The sequence below is a fragment of the Geotrypetes seraphini genome, chromosome 2 (assembly GCF_902459505.1).
Source record: "Geotrypetes seraphini chromosome 2, aGeoSer1.1, whole genome shotgun sequence".
Taxonomy (NCBI): Eukaryota; Metazoa; Chordata; class Amphibia; order Gymnophiona; family Dermophiidae; genus Geotrypetes; species Geotrypetes seraphini.
The window spans coordinates 490153180-490172415 of record NC_047085.1 but is presented as its reverse complement, the minus strand read 5'-3'; the positions used below and the strand labels follow the sequence as shown (position 1 = coordinate 490172415).

Sequence of the window (19236 nt, the reverse complement as noted above, 5' to 3'; positions counted from 1 at the left end):
CACGTTTGCGGTCTAACACCACTTCTGGCAGGATACACATTTTAAATCTGACATACTGTAATCACAAAACAGAAAATAAAATTATTTCTCTACCTTTTGTTGTCTGGTCATTATTCAAATCATTTTGGTCCCAGGCTCTGGTTGTCTTCTGATAACTCACTTGCCAGGGTCTCCTGCCCATTTGTTGTTTTCTTCTTTCTCGGTGCTAACCATCCATCTTCCAACTCTGTCTTCCCCTTCCGTTTCCCTTCCCTCCCCTGGAGGTCTGGCATCTTTTCTTTTTTTTCATCTCCATCTCCAGGTCAACCTTTTCTCAACTACCCTTTCATCCAGCATCTCTCCCTCCTTCCCTACCACCCCAGGGTCCACCATCTCTCTCTTTCTCTTCCCAACTACCCTCCTATCCTAGAAATGTATAGTCATCTTACTATCCAATTGCAAGTTCTTCCGGAATTTATCTAGCTTTCTCACCTCTTTTGTAACAAAACAAAAAAAAATATTGTAACTTCATTGGAAATGTCCAGTTAGCTCTTTTGTAATCCGCCTTGAACTGCAAGGTATAAGCGGAATAGAAGTCACTAATGTAATGTATCTCTATCCCCCCTCCACATCATCCCTTATGTCCAACTTCTCTCCCTTTCTGTTCCTTCCCTCCCTAAATCCCATTGTCCACCATCTCTCTCCCTATCCTCTTTTTAGACCCATTATTTCTCCCCCCCCCGGTCTGGCATATGCACATCTCTTTGAACCCCCCTTCCTCCGTATACTTCTACACCAGGGCCCCCCCTTCCCTGAAGGCCTGCACCCCCCCACTGAAGGCCTGTCCCTCCTGAAGCAAGTGATACAAAACCAGATACACTGATATCGCTAGTTGAGTAAATCTGTGACCTTCAAAGACCCAGCACCCGAAACTGCAGGTGCCTAATGGGGTATGAATATCATCATAAGTTCATCGGAACCTCATGTGGGGCTATTTCAATAATAAAATGCTGTAAAATAGACCATATTTTTCGCTCCATAAGACGCACCTGACCTTAGATTTAGGAGGAAAATAAGAAAAAAAAATTCTGAACTAAATTCTCCCTGCCATGCACCCAACCCCACACTCCTTGCCAGGCTCTGCACCCTGTCCCCCCTCCCTGCCAGGCTCTGTACCCTGTCCCCCCTCTGGTGGTCTAGTGGTAGGGTGGGACAGGGCACAGGATGTGCAGGGACAGGGCAGGCAGGCCTAGTGGCAGGCAGGCAGGGCCCCCCACACTGAGGCAAGCAAGCAGGGACACCCACTTCCCTTATGGTAGTTTAGTCTGGTATGAACACATATTACACCCCTTTTACATCCCCAGCCCAACAACAAATACACACCAGTCACCCTCCAATTCAAGAACAATCCTACCCCAAACCAGCTCACACTCCTTCCCACTGCACAATATCCCAGACACGACTTTCTGCACATCATAGCAGTCCCACAGTTGAGCAGTCAATGTTTCAACGCTAACCACTGCTTTACCCCACTGGACCATTGTGCTATCAGGTCATAAACACCCCAGAGATCCACACTGCCTTTTTGCACCTATCAACCCCCCTCCCTACCTCCCGCAACACAGAAAATGTACCCGAAAGCCTTGTTGACTAAACAGTCCACAGAGCAGCTCTACATGACAGCAAGGGAGCTGGAAAGGCCACACCGACCCTCCGGTTCAGCCCAGCAGCGGCAAGGAATCCATGCCGTTCTCCCGAGCATGCTGGGCTAACGTGAACAGGCAGCACATCACCCGCTGCAAGGGGTGAGGGCATGGAGAATCATCGAACAGCCGCCTACAGCGGCACAGCCAGGATCGGCTCTGCGTTGCTCCCATCCACACAGCACAAGTCTTCTCGCCCCGGCAGCCGCACAGCCAAGGAGGCCCTGCAGCGCCACTCCGGTCTCCACATAGCCCACATGCATACCCACAGTGGACCGACAGCAACCCCCCACTGTTGCTCCTCACCGCCGCCTTTATTCCCCCCCGACTCAGCACACAAACACTGACGCCTACCCGACACCAACCGCACCGCCGTGCCCAGTACCGTCCCGCCAAGCTGTTCTACTGATGGCAGCTAGTTTGTGAGTCAGCCGGAGGAAAGGGAAGGGCATGACTGCCGAATAAACTACCTTTAGTGTGCCGCGGCTTGAGAAAGTTTGTGGGACACCGCTTTAGAGTAAAGGATAAAGTGTGTGTGTGGGGGGGCATCTTATCAATGTGGGCTATCGTTAAGATACAGCTTCAGCACTTTGGGGTTATGGGTTCAAACCCACGCCGCTCCTTGTGACCCTGGGCAACTCACTTAATCCCCCCCATTGCCCCAGGTACATTAGATAGATTGTGAGCCCACCGGGACAGACAGGGAAAAATGCTTGAATACCTGAATAAATTCATGTAAACCGTTCTGAGCTCCCTGGGGAGAATGGTATAGAAAAATAAAATAAATTAAAAAAAATAAAAAATATTTTACCAGGTCGCGTTCTGTTAGCACAGGGTTCCATTTTATTCAATGATGCCCTGTGCAAAAACAACATGACTTATGGTAAATTAACCCAACTAAACGATAGCCCACATGGATAACTCCCCCCCCCCCCACTTAGTACTTGAGTGCAAAACAAGTTGCAGGTGCAAAGATCTTACCAGCTTTTGCGCTACGATGTTGTAGTGACTGAAGGATTGCACAAGGGCCAGAAAACATACTTTACAACCAGCTGGAAAAAAAAAAAGAAAACAATACGTAGTCTTTTATAAATAACAAGGAAACTGATCGCCCTTGACTTGCCCAATTTCACAGCCACATGCACACAAAACTGAAAGACCGCTCTCTTTTTCACAGACCTGCCTATAATAAGACGGCAGATCTTATTCATTATTAGTGAGAGATGTTGGCTCATAGTCATCTGCGCGCGAGACTTCAGCGCGCCGCCAATTTGGCGCAAGATACCAGCGCGCCGCCTAAAAAGTGACTTTTAAAGAGCTCCGACGTGGGGTGTGAGTGGGGAACCCCCCCAGTTTACTTCATACTCTTCGCGCTGCCGTTGGGGGGGGGGGGTTGGAACCCTCCATTATAGAGTAAACTTAACTTTTTCCCGATTTTTTAGGAAAAAGTTGTTTTTTCTATAATGTGGAGGGTTGTACCCCCCACGCCCCCCAACAGCAGCGCGAACAGTCTGAAATAAAGTGGGGGGGTTCCCCCCTCACACACCCCCGTCGGAGCTCTTTAAAAGTCACTTTATAGGCGGCGCGCTGGTGTCTTGCGCAGAATTGTTGGCGCGCTGAAGTCTCACGCGCTTTTGTCCCGTCACCAAGATGTCTCTTGCTCTGACAAACAATGTTAGTGGCTGGCTTGGGTTGGGGAGGTCCAATATAAGAGCACATTGTTTATCCATAGAGTGAGCACGCCTCATAAAAAAGATTTTCACTGAAGCAGTCCCTTTCTAATTGTATGCATGAGTGTATTAAAAGAAATGAGATATCAAAGTCTGATGAATGAGGAAAAGAAACTGTCCAACATACACTGTACTGGGACCAGGGCTACCTTGACCTATCAGAGTTGCTCAAACATCTATGCAGATGAACCATTTCCCACACCATTCCACTGAGAAGGGACTAAGAGGGGAATTATTTGAGGGAAAATGGATAACATACCAAAAAACACAAGAATATAAGAATAGCCTTACTGGGTCAGACAAATGGTCCATCAAGCCCAGTAGCCCGTTCTCACGGAGGCCAATCCAGGTCACCAGTACCTGGCCAAAACCCAGGTGGACAACGTGATGGGGCCGGATGGTGTACATCAGAGTGTACTGAAGGAGCTTAGGGAAGTTCTGACAGCTCCGCTGGCTGACCCTTTCAATGCTTTTCTAAAGTCAGGAATGGTACTAGAAGACTGGAGATGGACAGATGTGATCCTGCTTCACTAAAGTGTAAGTAAGGAAGAAGCAGGGAACTAGAAGCTCAAAAGTCCGACTTCTGTGGTAAGTAAATTAATGGAAACTTTTAAAACAGACAATAGTGAAATTTCTGGAATCCAATAGATTACAGGACAGGAGGCAACATGGATTCACTAGAGGCAGGTCTTGTCAGACAAATCTGATCAATTTCTTTGACTGGGTGACCAGAGAATTGGATAGAGGGAGGGTGTTAGATATGGTGAATTTAGATTTTAGCAAAACCTTTGACAGTGTTCCACAAAGGCATCTAATAAATAAAATGAGTGCCCTCGGGATGGGTCCCCAAAGTGACGGGCCGAAGTCAATGGAGATCCTTCTGAGGAAAGGAATGTTACCAGTGGTGTGCCACAAGATTCAGTTCTTGGGCCTGTTCTTTTTAACATTTTTGTAAACGATATTGCTGAAGGGATGTCCAATACGATTTGCCTCTTTGCAGATCACATCAAAAACTGCAAAAGAGTAGACACCCCCTGATGGTGTAGATAACATGAGGAATGGTTTGAAATTTGGCAGCTATGAAATGCAAGGTCATGCATTTGGATTGCAAAACCTGCAATTCAGGAGGTGAAGGACTTTTATGCACGAAAAGAGGAGCGGGATTTGGGTGTGATAGTATGTGAAGATCTTAAGGTGGCCAAACAGTTTGAAAAGGCAACATTGAACGCTAGAAGGATGCTTGGGTGCTTAAGGAGAGGAATGGCCAGTAGGAAAAAAGAGGTACTGGATACCCCTATATATGACTCTGGTGAGACCTCATTTAGAATATTGTGCACAATTCTGGAGATCGCACCTTCAAAAAGATATAAACAGAATGGACTCGGTCCAGATGAAGGCTACTAAAGTGGTCTACGTCATAAGATATATAGGGGACAGACTAAACGATCTCAATATATATACTTTGGAGGAAAGGCGGGAGAGGGGAGATATGATAGAGACATTTAAATAACTAAGTGGCATAAATACGGAGGAGTGTGGTGTAGTAGTTAGAGCTACAGTCTCAGTCTGAGGTTGTGGGTTCAAACACTGTGCTGCTCCTTGTGACCTGGGCAAGTCACTTAACCCTGCACTGCCCCAGGTACATTAGATTATGAGGGAAAAAGCTTGAAGTGCCTGTATGTAAACCGTTTTGAGTGTGGTTATAAATTACAAAAAGGCAGTATACAAGTCCAAATCTCTTTCCCTATGCATGAGGCGAGTCTCTTTCAACTGAAAGTAGACTCCAGAGTGAGAGGACATGGGATGAAGTTAAGAGGTGATAGGCTCAGGAGTAATCCACGGAAATATTGTTTTACAGAAAGGGTGGTAGATGCCTGGAATAGTCTCCTGATAGGAGGTGGTGAAGACAAAGACTGTCTGAATTCAAGAAAGCTTGGGACGGGCACATGGGATCTCTTAGGGAGAGGACGATAGCAGATGCCGCAGATGGGCAGACTGGATGGGCCGTTTGGCCTTTATCTGCCATCATGTTTCTAAAAGTGAACCCTTACAGTGTGACACAGAGGCAAATTTTCACTTTCTACATTTCTGTTAGTGGTCAGGTGGTATATGTTTGGGTTAAAACAGTTTGGGAAGGTTTCTCATTTTTACATAGCTCTCAGGCGGTATACATATTTGTAGAATACATGAGCTATTGTTTAGGGGGGTATATGCAGAACAGGCCTCTATCAGAAACACTTTGTCTCTTCCATTCTCTATAGTCTATCCCTCCCCTCTTCTCATAGCCCTTTCCCATGCTCTCCTTGAAGCATCCCTTTCCATCACCTCCTTTTCTTCCTTGGTTTCTCTTTCCTCTCTCACCTTCATTTGTCTTTCACCTTCGCTTCCCCCCCCCCCCCACCACCTCTCAGCTTGAAAGCAGTCTTGGCCTGCAATGACTGATAATTAAAGGTATTGTCAGTCACCTTCCCTCCTGCTACACAATTTCACTGTTGGGGGCCAACACTGCTCTCTCTTGACAGGGGTGTTGGAACCTCTGCCTGCTCTTCAGCAACACTCATAGCCCTAATTGATCTTCAGGTGATGGCTCATTGCTCCTACCAAGCCATTTATTTTTCTATATCATCTGTTTGCACAAGCACAAACAAATGCTAGACAGACAAACCTTCATCAATTAGCTCTTTCTCTTTTGGAGAAATGCATCTATACATGCATAAATCAGCACCACCAAAGTCCTAGACCTTGCCCTAAAACACATTTCCATAGTAGGAAATACCCTACAGGTTGACGCCAAGTTACACATACCCTCTGGTATTCTGTAGTGCTTTATGTTTTAAGAATAGGTCACATACCTCTGAGATAGAGCGAGAGAAAATGATGCACAAGGAAGCTGCCATCCGTCCTGATGTCGCAAATCAATGTCAATTCCCCCTTCAAGAGAAAAAGAGTTAAGCCGTAACATATACAAAGAAAATTTAAAAAAAATAAAGAATGCGAAAGGGCTGGTTTCCAAATGGCTGTTTTCCCTTCATAGGTCATAGAGCTGAAGATGGTGCTAATATTAAACATGTAATGATAACCCCTGCATTAAACTGGTGGCTTTTTAAATTGTTCATCGCTTAGAAATTTGTTTAAGCGATTCATCAAATGATAATAAAACTTGAAACTTGAAACATAAAAGAACTGCTCTTACAGTGTAATGTACTAGAATGTGCTCTACTCAAATGTGTTATAGTGTGGGATAACCAAAATACACTTATAGTGAGTGAGACCTGGGGTGTCAGATATGACCAGTTTAAGCAAGAACGCTTACACGGTCTGTCAGTTCTTCATACATCCCCGATCATCATAATGTGATGCTTTTTATAGAAAAAATTATTTTTAAAAGACTTTTTTTCTTTATCATAGTTATCAGTGCTACTATCTAAAGTTTTAAAGAACTTATCTTTAAAAAGGCTGTGTCTTCAATTCATAATAGATAATGAAGGAACATATTCCAGCGTTCCATGCAATTCAATACTCCCCTCTGCCAACGCGTTTCGCAGAGCTTTATCAAGGCTAGGGGCACTAAAAAACATAAACAATAAACCCATTAGGAGATAGAAAGAAAATACACCCAATGCAATCTAAATAAACATGTACTTTAAACTATAAGGAGCACTAACCTGCATAATTGAAAGTATCCTAAATGTATTGACAAGCGGCAACTGTAAAATGGCCGCGGCGTCTTTTTTCACTCACTCTTAAAGGGGCCGCCCCTGACATCATACCAACAAGTTAATAGCTGAGGTCAACCTGCGCTAACCAATCCGAAGATTCATTTAATCCTTCCGGAGCCATGGAGTTCAGCATGAACATCCATCTAAGTTCTTTAAGATTCAAGTTTTTTTCAATATTTCCTCCCTCCCACCCTACAGTAATCATGTCTAACACTCTCCATTTAAGGTCATTTAAAGTGTGGCCACATAATTTCCAATGGCGTACTAATGGAGAGGATTCATTACGAGTATGGACGCGCGATTTATGTTCAGTCAGTCTTAGCTTAATCGATCTAAGGGTGCGACCTACATATAGTTTGGGACATGGACATTGAATACAGTAAATCACCCGGCTGGAGTTGCAGTTAGTAATAGATCTAGAGCGGTAAGTAACCCCCGTAATGGGATGAGTCCATATCTCCCCAGAAATAGTAAAGGGGCACCACTGACATTGGCCACATGGAAGATGGCAGCCCGCTATTTTTGGAATCGGATTTCTAATAATGTTGTGACAAACATGGTCCCCAATATTTTTTTGCCTTTTGTAAGGAAGGATTAAATGAATCTTCGGATTGGTTAGCGCAGGTTGACCTCAGCTATTAACTTGTTGGTATGACGTCAGGGGCGGCCCCTTTAAGAGTGAGTGAAAAAAGACGCCGCGGCCATTTTACAGTTGCCGCTTGTCAATACATTTAGGATACTTTCAATTATGCAGGTTAGTGCTCCTTATAGTTTAAAGTACATGTTTATTTAGATTGCATTGGGTGTATTTTCTTTCTATCTCCTAATGGGTTTATTGTTTATGTTTTTTAGTGCCCCTAGCCTTGATAAAGCTCTGCGAAACGCGTTGGCAGAGGGGAGTATTGAATTGCATGGAACGCTGGAATATGTTCCTTCATTATCTATTATGAATTGAAGACACAGCCTTTTTAAAGATAAGTTCTTTAAAACTTTAGATAGTAGCACTGATAACTATGATAAAGAAAAAAAGTCTTTTAAAAATAATTTTTTCTATAAAAAGCATCACATTATGATGATCGGGGATGTATGAAGAACTGACAGACCGTGTAAGCGTTCTTGCTTAAACTGGTCATATCTGACACCCCAGGTCTCACTCACTATAAGTGTATTTTGGTTAGTTCACTGTTTGCTTTTCACTACACTATACGTTTGTGAGGATGGCCCATAGTGTGGGATAGGCACATGGGATCTCTTAGAGAGAGGAAAAGATAATGATTACTCCGGATGGGCAGACTAGATGGGCCATTTGGCCTTTATCTGCCATCATGTTTCTAGGTTTCTATAACCATAAAGCTCTATGACATCACAATGCAGGTGTAACGAGCCTTAGCCAATAGGGAGAGGAGGAGATAGTGGATGGTAGGGATGGACAGACTGGATGGGCCATTTGGCCTTTATCTGCCATCATGTTTCTGTGTTTCTATAACCATAAAGCTCTATGACATCACAATGCAGGTGTAACGAGCCTTAGCCAATAGGGAGAGGAAGAGAAAGTGGATGCTGCGGATTAATAGACTGGATGGGCCATTTGGCCTTTATCTGCCATTATGTTTCTAAACATCAAAATTATCTCAAAATATGCTGCACTAAGATACTTAAAAAGGACCAAAACAAGTAGCGATGCCAAAAAGACAATACCTGGGATTCCTTACCGGGTAGACAGATGCTCCATAAAAATAAATATAATGAATGACACACCAATATAATAAATAATTAATCATTGACAATATGAGCCCTCAGTGTGAGGAAGTAAGCAAGCGAGCCAGCAACTCAAATGCTTGATCTTTTAGACAGAACAAGAGAGCAAAACGCTCACTTGACTGACGCACACCATCATAGGGCCCACATGTGTGCTACCATGGTGAATACATGTAAAACACTGAAACTAGTGCAATAATTAATCAAAAAATATATAATACAATGAAAGCTAGAGCATTATCATTTTTTATTAATATGTGCAATGGCAATCTAGGCAGAGCTGCCTTACACCTTCACTGGCCAATATTCAGCCAGTGGTGGTCAGAATTTTTCTATACACTAACCATCGCTGACTAAATTAGCCCCAGATATTCAATGCCAGATCGTGTCACAAGAACATAAGAACAGCTTTACTGGGTCAGACCCATGGTCCATCAAGCCCAGTAGCCCGTTCTCACGGTGGCCATTCCAGGTCACTAGTACCTGGCCAAAACCCAAGGAGTAGCAATATTCCATGATACCAATACAGGGCAAGCAGTGGCTTCCCCCATGTCTTTCTCAATAACAGACTAAGGATATTTCCTCCAGGAACTTGTCCAAACCTTTCTTAAAACCAGCTACGCTATCCACTCTTAACCACATCCTCTGGCAACACGTTCCAGAGCTTAACTATTCTCCGAGTGAGAAAAAAAATTCCTGCTATGGGTTTTAAAAGTATTTCCCTGTAACTTCATCGAGTGTCCCTTAGTCTTTGCAATTTTTGACAGAGTGAAAGATCGATCAACTTGTACCCGTTCTACTCCACTCAGGATTTTGTAGACTTCAATCATATCTCTCCTCAGCCATCTCTTTTCCAAGCTGAACAGCCCTATCCTCCGCATCATCACCCTCAAAAACCATTTCCGGTTCAAGTAGATCTCTTACATCTTCTTCCAGGTAGATCTCTGGTCCAGAAACAGCCTCCATCTTCCGATCCCCTTCTCCCTAGTCTGCTGCATCAAGACCCCCTTCCAATCCCTGCCCAAACCCCCATGGTCATAATACCCCTCTTCCCCTCCCCTCTTGAGCCTATTTAGTCTTTCCTCATATGAGAGGAGTTCCATCTCCTTTATCATCTTGGTCGCTCTTCTTTGAACCTTTTCTAGCGCCACTATATCTTTCTTGAGATAAGGAGAACAGAATTGAACGCAATACTCCAGATGAGGTCGCACCATGGAGCAATACAGGGGGCATTATAACCTTCTTAGTCTTGTTAACCATCCCTTTTTTAATAATTCCCAGCCTTCTGTTTGCTTTTTTGGCCGCTGCCACACATTGGGCGGAAGGTTTCATCGTATTGTCTACAATAATACCCAGATCCTTTTTTGGGGCGCTAACCCCCGAGGTGGACCCTAGCATCTGCTGTGATTTGTGTTATTCTTCCCAATGTGCATCACTTTGCATTTGTCCACATTAAATTTCATCTGCCACTTCGAAGCCCAGTCTTCCAATCTGCAGGCGTTTAACAACTTTGAACAGTTTAGTGTCATCTGCAAATTTAATCACCTCACTCGTCGTTCCAATTTCCAGATCATTTATAAATAAGTTAAATAGCACTGGTCCCAGTAGAGATCCATGTGGCACTCCACTGTTTACTCTTCATTGAGAAAAATGACCATTTAACCCTACCCTCTGTTTTCTAGCCGATAACCAATACTTAATCCACAACTGAACTTTGCCTCCTATCCCATGACTCTTTAAATTTCTCAGGAGCCTCTCATTAGGAACTTTGTCAAAAGCTTTCTGAAAATCTAGATACACTACATCAAGTGGCTCACCTTTATCCACATGTTTATTCACACCTTCAAAGAAGTCAAGCAAATCTGTGAGGCAAGATCTCCCTCGGTTGAACCCATGCTGACTCTGTTTCATTAAATCAAGTTTGTCTACGTGTTCCACAATTTTATTTTTTATAATCGTTTCTACCATTTTGCCTGGCAACGAAGTGAGGCTTACCGGTCTGTAATTTCCTGGATCTCCCTTGTAACCCTTTTAAAAAATTGGCGTAACATTGGCCACCCTCCAATCTTCAGGTACTACAAACGATTTTAGCGACAGGTTAAAGATCACTATCAGCAGGTCAGCAATTTCATGTATTAGTTCTTTTAGTACCCTGGGATTTACAGTGCTTCCCCGCGAATTTGCGATCGGCGATTTGCGGTCCCGGTCATTCGTGGTATTTTCCAACCGCGAATGACCGGACAGGAGAGGGCAGCCAGAGTGCTGGTGAGTGAAGGAAATCACTTGCGGTATGCTCCGACCACCTCTTCCAGTCTAAAGTCGGGCCTCACCAATCAGGAGCTGTTTTGACACGCAGCTCCTGAATGGTGAGGCCCGACTTTAGTACAGGTGGTCGGAGCATAACATGAGTGATTTCCTTCACTCGCCGGCATTCCGGCTGTCCTTTCCTGCCTCTCCAGTTGCCCTCTCCTGTCTCCCCTGCTAAAAACCGTATTCGTGTTTTTTCAACATTCGTGGGGGTTCCTGGAATGGAACCCCCGCGAATATCAGGGGAGTACTGTATACTAGATCCTTTTGAATTGATGTAAACCGCCTAGAACTCGCTGGGTATGGCGGTATATAAAAAATAAAATTATTATTATTATTATTATTACTATCTGAACCAGGTGATTTGTCATTTTTTAACTTGTCAATTTGGCTAAGTACATCATCCAGATTCATCGAGATTTCTTTCAGTTCCTCCGCATTATCACCCTCAAAAACCATTTCCGGTTCAAGTAGATCTCTTACATCTTCTTCCAGGTAGATCTCTGGTCCAGAAACAGCCTCCATCTTCCGATCCCCTTCTCCCTAGTCTGCTGCATCAAGACCCCCTTCCAATCCCTGCCCAAACCCCCATGGTCATAATACCCCTCTTCCCCTCCCCTCTTGAGCCTATTTCAGATCCCTGGTGGTTCAGTTGGGGGGGTTGAATGGAGCAGGAACAACCACCACTTGTTCCTGCTCCTAGCTGCGTTGTCATTAAAATGGCTGCCATGACTTCTAGCTGCAGCCTCACGTTACTGTTCTTAATACCACAAGAGGTCATGGCAGCCTTTTTGATGACGCAGCTGCTAGGGATAACAGCAAGTGGCAGTTTGCTCTTGCCCCCCATTGGACCACCAGAGATCTACGGTTGGCCTCTATAACCCCCTACCGTAACTTCCTCAGTCCCCTTGTAAATCCCTACCTGAGCAATATGCATAGATTTACCTCTGACCTGTGTGTCTGCCTTAATTAGATTGTAGACTCAGTCAAAAATCAACCAAAATAAAAATGTTGAATGACTAAAAGTGGATATGTCAATTATTATAAAGTAGTCCCTCTGTACACCTTTGCAATAAACTAAAGCAAATGTCCTTCAACTGCTATTGAAACTTATGCTCAGAGACATGAAGGCGAATGTAGCTGCCTCGCCACCCAATCATCGCATTGTTCAATGCAGTGTCAGAGTGGTAACGATGGTAAATGTTAAGCTTGCAATTGCCAAAATGGCTATGAACTCTACGTCTTGTATTAATGGCTTAAGATTGCAAAACTTAACTTAAAGTTCACTGGTTAATTAGATTGTAAGCTCTTTCGGGCAAGGGCCGTCTCTTGAGTGTTTAAAGTACAGCGCCGCGTGCATCTGGTAGCGCTAGAGAAATAATAGTAATAGTGGTAGTAAAAAAAATCTCTTATTAAAGGTTATGTTCAAAGCCGGCAACTACACAGTTAATGGGCGAATTTAGGACAACTTTTGAACTGTCCTAAGTTCACCCGATTAGCTGATGACGCGTCAAAACCGCACGAGACAGTCACGCGCAGGCAAAGCCGGGCCGACAATTGCGCGCAGGACATCAGCGCGCCGGATTTAAACTCAACTTGAAAGCGCTCTGAGGGGGGTTGTGGGGAACCACCACACTTAACTTAGTAGTGTTGGCGCTGCTGTTGGGGGGGGGGGACCCCCCACATTACTGAGGAAACTGAATTTTTTCCCTAAAAAATAGTGAAAAAGCCTGTTTCCCTCCCCCACCCCACACTACTAATTAAGTGTGGTGGTTCCTCCCCTCCGAGCACTTTCAAATTGAGTTTAAATCCAGCGCGCTGATATCCTGTGCACGATTGTCGGCCCGGCTTTGTCTGCGCGTGATTGTCTCACGCGCTTTTAACTATGTATCGGTTAGCTACACAGGTGCTGGCATTGAATACTGAGCAGCACCCACATAACTGCTGACTCCTCCCCCAACTCTGCCTCCTGTACCGCTCCCGACAATCAGCAGCACTACCTGGTCAAGTGTCACTGAATCAGTTGTTGGGTAGCTCCGAGCCTCTCCTGCCCGCTTAAATCGCTCTGAATATAGGGTGGTTACTGTTCAATACTTCCTAGGTGCCATTGACATAAGCTCAACATCCTATTTGCAAATTGGAAGTGCCTCTCCTGTGCCTACTTCTCACCAGACATGCGATTCTATTTTGATTTCTCAGGCATTGCGCCGTGTGCATGTTGGCTTGATGAGGACTTCAGTTTCTACCCAAATATTTTAGGCTGTAAATTTAGGTCCTTCTTAGACAAGATGCTTGCATTTCAAGCAAGTAACAACAGTCCTGGTTGGGTAACTATATTAGCAGAGCCATGCTGTCCTAAGGCGCCTTCCGAAAAGAAATTAAGACAGTATTATTTGATAAACTTATCTCTTAATTCGAGATTTTATTCTCAACATAATAATTTTACTGTATTAACTTAAATTTTTTTTTACTATATGCTGTATTCTTACTATTAATATTTTGTTTTTCGCTGATTGTCCAGTTTTTTCTCTTTTGTGTAAACCGCCTAGAATTCTTTTGATTGAGGCAGTATAGAAAAATAAAGTTATGTTATGCTCACTACCCTGAGTAGGCCGAGTCTACTTTTTTGTATGCGATTTTCCTGCACCTCCCTCCAATCTCCCACACTCCTGTGAATGCAGAAACGGCTGCAGGAGGGTAATGCCAATGTCTTGCCTAGAATGCCCTGCAAGACAAGACAACAACCAGCTAGCTAATAAAAGATAAAATACTAATCGATACCATTATAACCTACAGTATATATATTTATATATTTTTAAAAAATCTAACACATTTGTATCTCCTTTATAAGAAATATTCAGATTCTTCTGCCTAACCCCATGCAAATGCTGCTGCCTCATTTTACTTCCACTGTGCATGACAGAGTTTTATATCCAGGAAGATATCACTGCAAACTCCCCAGAGACTCTTACCTGCTTCAAATTTTCTAGGTCACTGTTCAGTAAATGATTCAGTTCCACAAACATCTTTCTTGCTGGATCTATGCAGTATATATGAGGTCCAAGCTGTAGTGTGGTTGCTAAGAGAACTGAAGGCCCGGCTTCCCTGAAAACAATACATCTGGTTACTATAGGTCTTTGCTTTGGACAAACATACTTCCATTTCTGATGACTCTGCTATGGGACAAGCGGAGCCATGCATTCTATGAGATATAGAATCTTTTGAGATGGGAGGCATGTGATTTGTTCAAACAGCAGATAACATGTTTAACTTGTACTTTGTTAAAAAATTAAATAAAAATTATTTCAGGGTTGTTGGTTTTTTTTGAGTTGCAGAAAAATAGATGTTCCAAACCAACTTATTGACATACTGGGTTTTTTCCTTATGTGTGTGATCACAAGAAAAGTTTAAGTACTTACCTCAATAATCTTCTTTTTGGAAGAAAGACATATAAACCTTGAAGATAGGTAATATTTCTGTACTTGCGAGTTGATTGCAGAAGAATGAAATTAGCATTCTTCAGCTCCACCTCCTTCACCAATACTGTAGTGCCTCCTTCAGTCTGAACCAAAGCAATCGAACAGCACAAAAACAGAAAAATAAGGAGGGGGAATGGGGATATTTCCCCCGTAAAATATTTCTGTTCTGTTAGAAATACAGTAGAACCTTGGTTTGCAAGCATAATTCATTCCAGAAGCATGCTCGTAAACCAAAGTGCTCGTATATCAAAGTGAGTTTCCACATAGAAAGTAAGGGAAACTCGCATGATTCGTTCCTGATCCCCAAAACAGGCCTATGTCTTCTTGTGGTCCAACACTTCTCCCGCTCCCTGTTTCAGCATTTCTCCCTCTTCTTTCCATTACCACAGACCATCTTTCCCTTTTCTTATTTCCCAGTCATCTTTCTCTCTTCACTTTCCCCCATCCCTCTCTTTTTCTTTCTCACCTCCCTCACGGATGCCAAAGGTAACTGCCGTTGTCTCCCCGGCAAGTCAAACAAGAAATTGTCCAAACTGGGTGAACCCGATGAGCGCCGGCATCCAGGTGAGCAGGAGCAGGCACTGCAGCACGCGACCTTTGTAGTCAAGCAGCGGCAGGTATGGGTGGGTGGGCGGCGGAGGGGGAGGCAGGGCTCAGGAGCAGGTAGCACTTAGCCGTTCTCTTCCGGCGGCGCTTTCTGTCATCTGCGGTCCGTGGCCATTCCGAGCCGAGTCTGCTGCGGCTTCACCCTCTTCCCTCCTGCTATGGCTTTTTAATCGGCGGTGGACAGCATGGAGGAGGAGGTGTGGCAAATTCCCCCCCGCTCGCACCCAAACGAGAGCGAGCGCCAGACATGCACTCTCAAAGCACGACACCGTAAAGGAAAACCCGCAGCAGGAGAACAGTCAGGCGCGCGTCCTCGGCTGGGAAAAGCCAAGTTTGACTAGGAGTTTTTTGAGAGAGATGGGAGAAGCTTTTGGAATTATCTGGCCTTTTCTCTTTCTATCCTCTTCATGTGCACGCCTCTCGGAAGTGGAAGGAGACCCACAGAGCCGGCCCACAGACACACACCTTCCTCTCTGGCAGGCCAGGAAGCTCGTTGATCGAGTCAATGCTCAGTTTGCGAGTTAAAGTTTTCTCGAGTATTTTGCTCATCTTGCAAAACACTCACAAACCGCGTTACTCACAAACTGAGGTTTGACTGTAATTAACAAGGTTAAACACCACTGTAAACAACATAAGTGGAACAAGTAGCAACCATCCATTGAAATGCAACCAGCATGAACATGGAGCTCGTGGCATCTCACTTACTGCTTTATGTTTAAAAATTTTTTTTTTGCATATATCTGAGAAAATTTCCAGCTCTGGGCACATGCATTTGTCCAAACAGTAAGCAGGCAAACTCCAGACTGACAGGGTGGGTGTCAGGACTCATATGCCCTTCTTCCAGAAAGAAGATTATCAAGGTAAGTACCTAATCTTCCCTTCTGGTGCAAAGGACATACGAGTCATGATGATAGGTGACGTACAAATGTAGTCTCCTGAATCTAGGGTGAGACTGATAAGCTGCTCTTAACACTGAGGCCCAAATTTCATAAATGTATGGAGAATGGACCATATAGCTCAGTGTCTCTCAAACTGTGTACCACAGAGCACAGTGGTGTACTGTGTGCCCTGAAGAGATTCCGGGTGTACCACGAGAGATTCCAGAATTCTACTTTATTTTTAAAAATTCCCTTCATCAGTACACTAGAATAGATAACATATTCATTGCACACGCAAGAGTCTGTCAATGTTTTGAGCGTCTGTGTACCTAAGGATACAACCGCCCAGACAAGCATCATTCTTTGATATGATTGTCCTTGAAAACTAATGACAAGTAAGTTTAGTTTTATTTTTATGCAGTAGTTATCCTAACTTGAGCAACAAAGCAATCAATGCTTTGTTACTGTTTGGATCTTCTTATCTTTGCAAACTTGGATTTTCAGCTCTGATAGAAATTAAATCGAAAAAAAGAGAATGACTGAAGATGGTGGATGATGAAATGCGTGTTTGCTTGTCGACTATCGAGCTGCATTTTGAGTTAATTTACACTCAAAAACATGCACATCCATCGCATTGTTTAGCAATTCTATTCTAGCTACTTTTGGGCTCCTTTTACAAAGCTGCGCTAGCCTGTTGAACATGCGCGACTTTTCATTACGCGCTAATTCCCGCACTGGCCGAAAAACTACCGTCTGCTCAAGAGGAGGTGGTAGCGGCTGGTGGTTTAGCGCGCACTAGCGCGGCTTTGTAAATGGAGCCCTTAGTTTCACCGTTGTTACAATTTCCCATTTATAGCTTAAAGAACTTTAAATAAATAACTCTAAAATTTAATTTTTTGTTGGTTTTACAATTTTATAATTTAAATTATAATGTGCTGCAAAAAATATTTGCTCCATTTAGTGTGCCAGAGCTAAAAAAATGTGAGAGACGCTGATGTAGCTGCTCTACAGATCTCTTCTGGAGGAATTACTGTATTTTTCGCTCCATAAGACGCACCATAGATTTAGAGGAGAAAAACAAGAAAAAACATTCTGAACCAAATTCTTCCTGCCAGGCTCTGCACCCTGTCCCCTCTCCCTGCCAGGCTCTGCACCCTGTCACCTCTCCCTGCCAGGCTCTGTACCCTGTCCCCCCCCCCTCTGGTGGTCTAGTGGTAGGCTGGGACAGGGCATAGAGAAGGCAGGCCTAGTGACAGGCAGGCACGCAGGCCTCATACCCCCACGTGCCTCCCAGTACCTTAAATCATCCCCCATACCCCCCATAAACCCGATTCTGTAAACAACGTCCGTGTTACAGACGCTGGTTATAGAACCAGGCTATTGTAGATGTGGCCGCTACAGTTATCGTGACAAGGGATCTCCCTGCCGTGATAAGTATAGTGGCCGTAGTCACCAGTCCCTCCCCCCCAAATGAACACAGCAGAAGGGATGCCCAATCCCTCCTGCCTGGAACACCCTGTAACCTCCCCGAAGATCGCCGGCAGGAGGGTGCCCAATCCCTCCTGCTGGAACATCCCCGAACATCCCCCACCCCTCCCCAAAGATCACTGGCAGGAGGGATGCCCAATTCCTCCTGCCGGAACACCCCCTGAAGATTGCCGGCAGAAGGGTGCTCAATCCCTCCTGCCAGAACACCCCCCCTGAAGATTGCTGGCAGGAGGGTGCTCAATCCCTCTTGCCTGAACCCACCCCTCCCCTGCTGGAACCATACATTCCTGAAGATCGCCGGCAGGAGGGTGCCCAATCCCTCCTTCCACCCCTCCCCAAAAATCGCTGGCAGGAAGGTGCCCAATCCCTCTTGCTGGACCCCCCCCCCCCCCCCCCGCTAACCTTGAAAGTTGGCCGGACAGGCCCTTCCTACAGCTGTCTACAATCGGGACGCAGTTTACAAAATCTGGGCCAAAGTGTCTCAGGATGAAAATTAACCATATCTCTTCTGATGAGTTAATGTTCCAAGAATAGCACAAAGCATGAAGTTTAATACAAGTGAGCTGATTTCTATGCATGCATGTGTGACAAAGTTCATTACTTTTTCTTCATATTGAGCCTACATTTTATATCTAGGGCAAAGTCCACAGGAAATCAGCAGATAATGCACATCATTTTACTATGTTATTTTGCTGATAGGCTATAACAATAAAAATCCTAATATGCCGAGCGTCCCTTTTCACATGCATCCAAAAGGAGCACCCCAGTCTGACATCTCTCCCTCTCCTCTCTACTGTCCCCAGTGTGAGCATGTCTCCTCCTCGCCTCTCCTCTGTATCTGCTGTCCAGCGTCTCTCTTTCAGTCTCCAACCCTACCTTCAAACGCATCTAGTCCCCCTAGAAACAGCAGCAGCAGAGTTTCCAGTTGGGCGGGTTCTCAGTCAAATTAGGCTAGAATTGAGGGCCGGCAACAGATTGCAGTTTTTCGGGCAGTATTCACAATTGAACGACTGAGTAGCGTTCCAAACTTTAAGCCTACTAGTCCGGCTGGCCGTATGAATTTCAAGCCTCCTTCTGGTGCTCCAATAGCTTGTCTCATAATTTTCTAAGCCTCCTTCTGGTGCTCCAATAACTTATTTCAGTTAATTTCAAGCCTCCATCTGGTGCTCCAGTAGCTTGTCTCATTATCTTCCAAGCCTCCTTCTGGTATTCCAATAGTTTCTCTCCATGTGTTCCAAGTCTCACTCTGGGTCCATCCTTAAAACTGCTTTAGGAGTGCTCGTTTTATCAACGTGTGGCTATTTTTGGTTGTTAGTTGCTCTGTTCTCTCAACTGTACAGCTCAAGTATCTGTTTTCTTTGTCCCTTTCCTTACATTTTCCATGCTGTCTTTCTCCCTGGTTTCCTGCATCCATTCCCCCTGTATTTCTTCATCCCCCCGCAAGCATTTGCTTCCACCTTTAAGTATTTTCTCATAGTAAAAAAAAGCCCTATCCCGCCCAAAATAACAATCAAAATACACTATAAATTAAGAGAAAAAGACCACAAACAGTTGTCCCTGTTATTAAATTAATCAACGTAACGTGTACT

General features: G+C 44.4%; 1 protein-coding gene across 2 annotated transcripts in view; it reads right to left on the bottom strand.

The window, feature by feature from the left end:
* Window positions 1-18737, bottom strand: part of ELP6 (elongator acetyltransferase complex subunit 6) — a 40530-nt gene extending 21793 nt beyond the window's left edge. Inside the window, exons 1-4 of one of the 2 annotated variants that reach the window (XM_033931840.1) lie at window positions 18524-18737; window positions 14169-14301; window positions 6265-6343; window positions 2664-2734 (exon numbers count right to left, since the gene is read on the bottom strand). In XM_033931840.1, the coding sequence (XP_033787731.1) occupies window positions 2664-2734; window positions 6265-6343; window positions 14169-14222 (204 nt within the window). In that variant the 5' untranslated portion in view covers window positions 14223-14301; window positions 18524-18737. Of the gene's footprint in view, window positions 1-2663; window positions 2735-6264; window positions 6344-14168; window positions 14302-18523 lie in introns of those variants that run through there. The other variant, XM_033931842.1, reaches the window with a different exon arrangement.
* Between the last annotated feature and the right edge of the window lie 499 nt (window positions 18738-19236).